The 8845-nt window shown below is 48.9% G+C and overlaps 1 protein-coding gene across 1 annotated transcript in view; it reads right to left on the bottom strand.

Annotated features, from left to right (window-relative positions):
• The window catches only part of LOC134737359 (uncharacterized), an 80964-nt gene extending 74942 nt beyond the window's left edge, over nucleotides 1-6022 (bottom strand). Inside the window, exons 1-2 of the mRNA XM_063644840.1 lie at nucleotides 5889-6022; nucleotides 5168-5706 (exon numbers count right to left, since the gene is read on the bottom strand). Of these exons, the coding sequence (XP_063500910.1) occupies nucleotides 5168-5706; nucleotides 5889-6022 (673 nt within the window). The remainder of the gene's footprint in view (nucleotides 1-5167; nucleotides 5707-5888) is intronic.
• Between the last annotated feature and the right edge of the window lie 2823 nt (nucleotides 6023-8845).

Consider the following 8845-nt stretch of genomic DNA (forward strand, 5'->3'; position numbering starts at 1 on the left):
TGACCAGTATGGAGAAACAAAGTCTCTACTAAAAATACAAAAAAAAAAAAAAGAAAAGAAAACTGAATGGGGCGTGGTAGCACATGCCTGTAATCCCAGCTACTCAGAAGGCTGAGACAGGAGAATTGCCTCAATATGGGAGGCAGAGATTGTAGTGAGCCGAGATCGTGCCATCGCACTCCAGCCTGGGCAACAACAGTGAAACTCTGTCTCAAAAAAAAGAAAAGAAAGAAAGAAAAAGAAAAAGAAAAGAAGAAAAAAAGAAAATATTACTTCCATTATCGCAGGGGGTGTTCAGCCCTGATGATATTGTTTTCTAATATCCAGGGAAGGAGAGTATGATATTACTCCCAGTATCACAGGGGGTGTACACCTTTTTGTGATATTGTGTCTAATATCCAAGGAAACAGAGGATGACATTACTCCCAATATCGCAGAGGGTGGACACCCCCCTGGGATATGGTTCCGAATATCCCAACGGGGAGAGGATGATATTACTCCCCATATCAACCCTGGAGGGTTATCTTCCGCCCCTACTCTTGGCCACCGCTTAGCCGGAGCTGGTCTTCTCTCTTGGCCCAGCTCAGTGAAGAAAAGTCTCCATTCCTCCTCTCCAGGGACCATAAGGCTCATAGTGACTCCCGTTCTGGGTAGCTTTAGCAGCAATGAGCCATGCTCTGTCAAAGAGACAGTGGCTCTCAGCTTGTTAAGCAAGTCCCTCCCCAACAAGAGCAAGGGACAGTCAGGCATGGACAAAAACTGATGAGTCACTGTATGTCCTCCTACAGTGCAAGTCCCAGGCAAGCATAAAGCTTGCTTTGCTGAAACCCCCGTGGCTCCGATGATGTCAATAGTCTTTCTGGAGAAGGGGGTGACCGGGGCGGTTACTAGCGAATGTCCAGCACCGGTATCTACAAGAAAATCAACGCCTCTACCCCCGACTGTCATTCTGACCATAGGCTCTTTGGGGACACTTGAGCCCACTCTCCCTCAGTCCAAGAACCCTTCTGCCAGGTTGAGCAGGGCCCCTTCCTCCTTGTCCGGGGCCTCCTGCTCTGAGTCACCTTGTTTTCTTTTAACTTGAGGGCATTTGTTCTTCCAATGTCGTATTTCTTTACAATAAGCACACTGGCTACGCTGCCAACTCTGACAGCCAAGCTGAGTTTCTTTCCCAGGGCCCCCCTTCCCTTGCCTCTTTGGGGGGAGCCCTCTGATTCCTGAAGCTAACAGGCAGCTCGGTGTCACCGGGCCTGACGTTCATTCTCTGTGCGGTGTTCCTTATGGCTTACTGCATCCCTGTTTACAAACACCTGCTTAGCTCTTTCTAATAATTGTGATGTATTCGTCCCTGCAAGCACAGCCTGTTTCTGCAGTTTTCTTCTCATGTCTTCTGCGCTTTGACGGACTCAAGCCATGTGAAGCATGTGCTGATTTTCAGGGCTATCGGGATCAAAGGGAGTATACATACGATAGGCCTCACACAATCTCTCATAGAATTGTGCTGGACTTGGCCGGGAGCGGTGGCTCAAGCCTGTAATCCTGGCACTTTGGGAGGCTGAGGTGGGCGGATCACAAGGTCAGGAGATCAAGACCATCCTGGCTAACACGGTGAAACCCCGTCTCTACTAAAAACACACAAAAAAATTAGCTGGGCGTGTTGGCAGGTGCCTGTAGTCCCAGCTACTTGGGAGGCTAAGGCAGGAGAATGGTGTGAACCCGGGAGGTGGAGCTTGCAGTGAGCCGAGATCGCGCCACTGCACTCCAGCCTGGTGGACAGAGAAAGACTCCATCTCAAAAAAAAAAAGAATTGTGCTGGTCTTTCTTCTTTTCCCCGAATGACCTCAGAGACCTCAGAGACCTTGTTAACATTTGTGGCCTTCTGAGCTCCCCTCTTGAATGCTTCCAAGAGAGCTTCCCTGTCTCGGTTTAGCCTTTGCATATCCTCTCTTTCATTTGGGTCCCACTGGGGGCCGGTTCCTGGTAACTGGGTCCTTCCATACTCTTGGGGGTTTTGATAATCAGCTGGTGCATGCTCCTCTAGCCACTTAGTTGCTGCTAGGAACACTCTCCGCCTTTCATCTCTGTGAAAGAGGAACATGAGCAACCGGTGGCAATCAGTCCAGGTGGGGTTGTGGGTCTGGATAATAGTTTGGAGCAAATCAATTCGAGCTTGTGGCTTTTCGGTATAGGACGGGGTACGGTTTTTCCAGTTGAGAAGGTCGGCACAGGTGAAGGGCTGGTAGAGAAAAACACGCCTCTCCACCACGTGACCATCCTCATCTATCCCAGTATACCGCTGCTGTCAGGGGCATCTGTATCGCCGTTTTGGGTCATCAACGAGCTGCCAAGGGAGGGGTTTCTCCCGAGGCATCACCTCCTCTCTTGTCTCCTCTGGGTGGCCTACGGATATGCTTGTCTTGCGGAGGCACAAGCACTGAGGGCTCAAGAGTGGGGAGCCTCTTTCCCTGGTAAGGGGAGGGCACCACTGGGATCACTGGTGCCATCTCCTGCAATGGATCTTCTGACGTTGGGTCAAACAGACCTTGAGGAGTTGATTTCCCTGGGCAGGTGGAGCGGGATCCTTCCTTAGCTGTCTGTCCCTTGGCTACTAGTATTGCTGCTGCCTGCCCTCTTAGCCACTGTGGGGGGTCTAGCACCAGCTGTCACCAAGTGTCTATGTATGGGAAGCGGTCTAGGTATCCTTTCCCAGTTACCTTGTGCCACACTTGAGAAACAAGGGACCTGTCCAGGCTTACTTGTGACGGCCAACCCACTTCTAATGTTGGGCAATCTATTTCCCATGAAGTTTGAAGTTCCCAGGTGGTCTGGTGGTTAGGAGTCGGCGCTCTCACCGCCGCGGCCCAGGTTCGATTCCTGGTCATGTGAACCAAAAACTGGAGCAGGACTCGTCGCGGACACAAACCCCTCAGACGCCGGATTCAAGAAGGAAGAGGTTGCTTTTAATCGGCCAGGGGCGTCAGAAGACTCGCGTCTTAAGAGCCGAGCGCCCCGAAGGAAGACAGACTTCCTAGGCGTTTTCTCAGGGCTTACAACTCTAAGAGTTTCCACCTGAAAGGCTCCCGATGGATTCAGAGCACATGTGCTTAGAGTAGGGGAGGGGGGGTTCATATTTTCACCTCAGGCCGCCTCATCAGTGGCAGTGGCTGGTCTTGCCACTGACTTCAATCTTCTTGGTTTTCAACTTTTACTTCCTCCTCCTCTTCAGAGACAGTAGACAGAAAGAGAAATGCCTTCTCTCCTCAGGGCCACAGGATGATATGACTCCCAATAATACTGTGAGGAAGGTCGCAATATTACTTATCAAAATTAATAATATCAATTATTAATTGATATTAATAATTATCAATATTAATAACTGATCGTATAATTTTTAAAATCAATACCGATAATAATGATAATTAATATTGAAGAGTCATACTGACGATAACAATAAATTATTAACTATTAATAACGCCTGATATTAATAACTGGGACTGATCATATTCATTAGAACACAGTAATATTAGCTCCTAATAAATATTAATAACCCGAAAACTTTTCACTAGCAATTATTTCTTAACATTAATATTGGTAATTCATATTAACGTGACTTGTAAATGAGTAACAAGTAATACTAATATGACTCCTAATACCGCAGTGGGTGTACCCCCACCTGCGATAGTGTTCCTAATGTCCAGGGACAGAGAGAGCATGATATTACTTTCAATATCGCAATAGGTGTACACCCACCTGACGATATTGATCCGAATAGAATCTCCACGGGGTGGAAGACCCCCATCGCAGGGGGACAAGTCGCCCCCCGCGACGCGGTGCGTAAGAGCCAGCCCCTCTGCCCCCCGAGCTCTTAGGACCCCCATCGCACGGGGGCGAGGCGCCCCCCGCAAGGTGGGGCATAAGAGCCAGCCCCTCTGCCCCCAGAATTCTTAGGACCCCCATCGCAGGGGGGGCGAGGCGTAAGAGCCAGCCCCTCTGCAACCCTGGCTCTTAGGACCCGCGGTGGACTCAAAGCCTGTTTACCATATTGTGAGTAATATCATCTACCCCTCTGGAAATTGTCAACTATTGCACAGACGGGTGTACACCAGCATTATACAGAGGACGTACACCTGCCTGTATTTGAGTAATATCATCCTCTTCCTCCCTGAAGATTAAGAACAGTATCACAAGGGGGTTTCTACTCCTTGAGATATTGGGTGTCACGTCCTCCTCTCCCAGGTTGTAATTAGAATGCTAACCCTAACGCTAACCCTAAACCGACCCTACCCTAACCATAACCCTAACCCTTAACCCCAACCCCAACCCTTAACCCTAACCCTAGCCCTAACCCCTAACCCCAACCCGAACCCCAACCAAACCCTAACCCTACCCCAACCGTAACCCTAACACTACCCCCTAACCCTAACCCTAACCCCTAACCCTAACCCCTAATCCTAACCCTAACCCAACCCAAACCCTAACCCTAACCCCTAACCCTAACCCCAACCCCTACCCCTACCCCTAACTCTAACCCAAACTCTAACCCTAACCCCTAACCCTACCCCTAACCCTAACCCCAACTCTAACCCTAACCCCTAGCCCTAACCCTAAGCCCTAACCCTAACCCCTAACCCTAACCCTAACGCTAACCCCAATCCCTAACCCTAACGCTAACCCAACCCTAACCCTAACCCCTAACCCTAACCCCTAACCCTAACCCTAACCCTAACCCCAACCCCAACCCCAACCCTAACCCTAACCTGGGCCCTGACGACAACTCTAATCCTAACCCTAGGTTCCTTACTAAGTTTGTATGTACTTTGTTAATGTGGATTATTACGATTACTGTGTGAGGACTGCACAGCAGCATGGGGATTGCCAATCTTACATTAATTTTTTTTATTGAGGCAGTGCATTAGCATTACAGGTGCTTGTGACATGAGTAATGTGGGTGTCATATTTTGGGTGTCATGTCTGCATTAGCAGTGCTGCATTTGTGTTTCGAAGCTGCAGTGTGGACCTGGCACTGTGGCCCCTTGCCTTCGCTCGGGAGAACTTTGGTGGGCAGGATTCAGCTGGGCTTTTGGTTTCCCATTTTGCACACTGAACCCTTCTAACTGGTCTCTGAACTTGATTATTCAGGGCTGCAAACAGGAAGGATTTTACTCACCGTCGATGCTGCCCCGAGTTGTCCCAAAGCGAGGTAGGGCCCCCAACGTCTGTGCTGAGGAGAATGGTGCTCCGCCTTTGCGGTGTCCCCCAGGTCTGTGCTGAGCAGAACGCAGCTCCGCCCTCGCGGTGCCCCTGGCCCGCACGCCCAGGTCTGTGCTGAGAAGAACACTGCTCCGCCTTCGCAGTACACCGGAGTCTGTGCAGAGGAGAATGCAGCTCCGCCCTCGCGATGCCCTCTGGGTCTGTGCTGCGGCGAACGCAGCTCCGTCCTCGCAAAGGCACCGCGCCCGCGCAGGCGCAGAGAAGAGCGGCGGGCCCGCGCCGGCGCAGAGAGGGGCCGCGCGCTGTCGCTCTGCGGCGCAGGTGCAGAGATGCGCGGCAGCCCGGTCCCCGTGGGGAGGCGCGCGCAGGGCAGAGATGCACAGCGGCGCGTCGCCGGTAGGGCGGGTGCGGCGCAGGCGCAGACATGCACGCCGCCGGGCCGGGGGTTGGGGGGAGCGTTGCAGGCACACAGGTGCACATTCACACGCCGCCGGGCTGGGGGGCGCGGGTGGACGCGGTGCAGGCAGAGAGACGCACGTCGCCGGGGGTGCGGCGCAGAGACGGGTGGAACCTCAGTAATCTGAAAAGCCGGGCACTACAGGACCTGCTTGCTCACGGTGCTGTGCCACTGCGCCTCCTGCTGGCGCCTAGGGCAACTGCAGCGCCCTCTTGCTTACACTGGTGGCCAGCGCCCCCTGCTGGCGCCGGGGCACGCAGGGCCCTTTTGCTCACAGTGTAGTGGCGGTATACGCCGCCTGCTGGCAGCTAGGGACGTTGCAGGGCCCTCTTGCTCACAGTGTAGTGGCAGCATGCTCGCGTGCTGGCAGCTGTGGACACTGCTGGGCCCTCCTGCTCCAAGTGTAGTGGCGGCTGACTCCCCTGCTGGCAGCTGGGGACACTGCTGGGCCCTCTTGCTTTTAGTGTAGTGGGGGCACGCCCTCTTCTGGCACCTGCGGACACTACAAGATCCTCTTGCTCCCAGTGTAGTGGCAGCACGCCCCGTGCTGGCAACCAGGGCACTGCAGGGTCCTCTTGCTCATGTTGTGCTGCCCGTGTGCCACCTGCTGGCAGCTAAGGACACTGCAGGGCCCTCTTGCTCACAGTGTAGTCATCGTGTACCCCTGCTGGCAGCTGGGGACACTGCTAGGCCCTCTTGCTGGCAGTGTCATGGCAGCATGCCACCTGCAGGCAGATGGGGACTATGCAGGGCCCTCTTGCTCCCGGTGTGACGGCTGGGGTCCGCTACTGGCCACCTCCTGCACCACTTAAAGTCAGAGCGCCAGTTATTAAGCCCCATCAGTTCTGTAAATTCAAACTGAAATGGAGCTATTACTGGGGAGAGCTGATGTCCCAGTTCTTGTCTAACTTGGAAGAAAGATTTTCACCAAGAGGCAGTACAAAGATGGCAGATAACTTCATTCAAAAGAAATACAGTGTAAAGAGCTTATTGTAGAAAAATAGGGAGGAGTGGGCTGATCGTGCATGAAAACAGCCTAAGAGTCCTGTGCAGGGAATTTTATTGTAGACTTCTTCACATTCCTGCCTCTGTCTCAAGTCTCTGCCTGTTTTCTTTGTCTGGTTTTCCTGCTACTGCCTTAGGTCCCCGACTTGCCCCACTTAGGCATGTGGGACCTCCTCGCTGTTGGTTGAGGTACATGTGTGGTGATCAATCCAAATCCACTCTGGCACCAGCCTCTTTCCCGCCTCACAGGCCGGCTGACAGCGGTCATCTTTGTACCTACTGCACCTGCCCATCTCTTTTGAATGTCCTTCTCTGCCCTAATCTGTACTTATGGTGCCAGGTTTCTCTTAAGAATGTCCCCTTTGTTGTTCTTATCAGCATGTACCTAGCAATATTCTGACATTTTTATTGCAGAACGAATGATGATTGGGGCATCTTAAGAAGAGTTCTAGGGTGTTTCTTTCTGCATAGGTACCTCTTCTCCCTCCTACCCACAATTGACAAGTGCCCATCCACTCCAGCACTAGAGATGCTACTAACGTGAATTTTTGGTGGTCCCTCCAGGAGAGCCTTCCCAGGCTTTCCCTTTTTCAGGAGCTCCCCCTCCTGTTCATGTCTAGCTATCTATTCTAATGGAGCCCACTATCCTGTGTCCTTCCCAAAAATAGTGATGGAATGATTAATTGGAAGCCATAAGAAATGACATCCGTGTAGATGAAAACTTTACAACTTACACAAATAGTCACTCAAAATCATCCTTACACTAAAAATCTAAAACTATACCATTTCTAGAAGAAACTATAGAAGAAGAGCTATGTGCCTTTGGGTTTGGTAATGAATTTTAACAACTGACAGAAAAGGTTGATATACACAGAAGAAATGACAATGTGGATTTCTTAATATTCAAAGTTTATACTCTGGAAGAGACATTGTTAAGAGAACAAAAAGAAAAGCCACATATTGAAGAAAATATTTGCAAAATACAGATCTCAGAATTTGTATTCAAAATATATAAAAATTGTTAAAACTAAACAATAAGTTAAACAGCCCAATTAAAAATGCACACAGATCTGAACAGACACCTCACCAAAGAAGATCTACAGATGCCAAGTAAACATACAAAAAGATACTCAACATAATAGAGAACTGAAAACCACAATGAGATAGCACAGCTGGTCTAAATGTCTTAGAACTGCTAAACTCTTTAAAAAATGACAAATTGCTGGAGAAAAAACAAGAACTCTTTTCATTGCTGGTGGAACACAGTGTGTAAGACCAAAATATGCCACCCCAAAATATAATGGTAGGAAACCAGAATATGCAACCCCAATATATGTCCCTTTGGCTTAAGAATTATTCCAAGCTGATTATTTTGAAAAAAAAAATTCTAACAAAGGAAGTTCTGAAAACAAAGTAGAAGTTACACTTGTGTAAGGAAAATTTACATCTATCAAGGAAATCCCCATTTAAAAGCTACCTCTCTTGACACCAAGAAGAGAAGGATAACTAAATCACTAAAGAGTCTTATCAATGGAGAACGCATGGACTTAACTCTGTGTAACAAACCTTACCCTTGTCTACTTGTGCTTTTGCTGGTTAACTCCCCAGTACTGCACCTCAAATCTTCTTTCTTTAAGTTAAAGATACTATTTATGCTTGAATTGAAAGTCACCTGTGGGAGATTTACTCATTTTTCTGTGAGTATCTCCCATGTATCCATAAGGTATACATGTTTTTAAACTTTTCTGTTTTTCTCATTTTAATCTGTCAGTTTTTACAGAGGGTCCCATCTAAGAATTCCAAAAACATAGAAAATTTTTTTCCTCCCCATTACAAGTTGGGCAGTTTTTTCTAAAGCTAAACAAGTCTCACCTTACAATCCAAAAATCACATTCCTAAGTATTTTGACAACTATTTTGATGTTATTTCCAAACAAAAGCTACCACGCAATTACTTACAGAAGCCCTATTCATAATGACCAAAGGAAAAAAAAGGAATCAGAAAGTCTTACAATAGATGACTGTGTGGGAATCCACTCAGACATCAAAAGCTGTTATAAAGATTATGTAAATGAAAACATTTGAGATACCGAAGATAAAGGAAGAAATCTTACCAGAACTTACTTTATCCAATTAAAGCAGAGCTCCCAGAAAAATACAACTGCCATTAACC

This window comes from Symphalangus syndactylus, chromosome 8, assembly GCF_028878055.3.
Source record: "Symphalangus syndactylus isolate Jambi chromosome 8, NHGRI_mSymSyn1-v2.1_pri, whole genome shotgun sequence".
NCBI lineage: Eukaryota > Metazoa > Chordata > Mammalia > Primates > Hylobatidae > Symphalangus > Symphalangus syndactylus.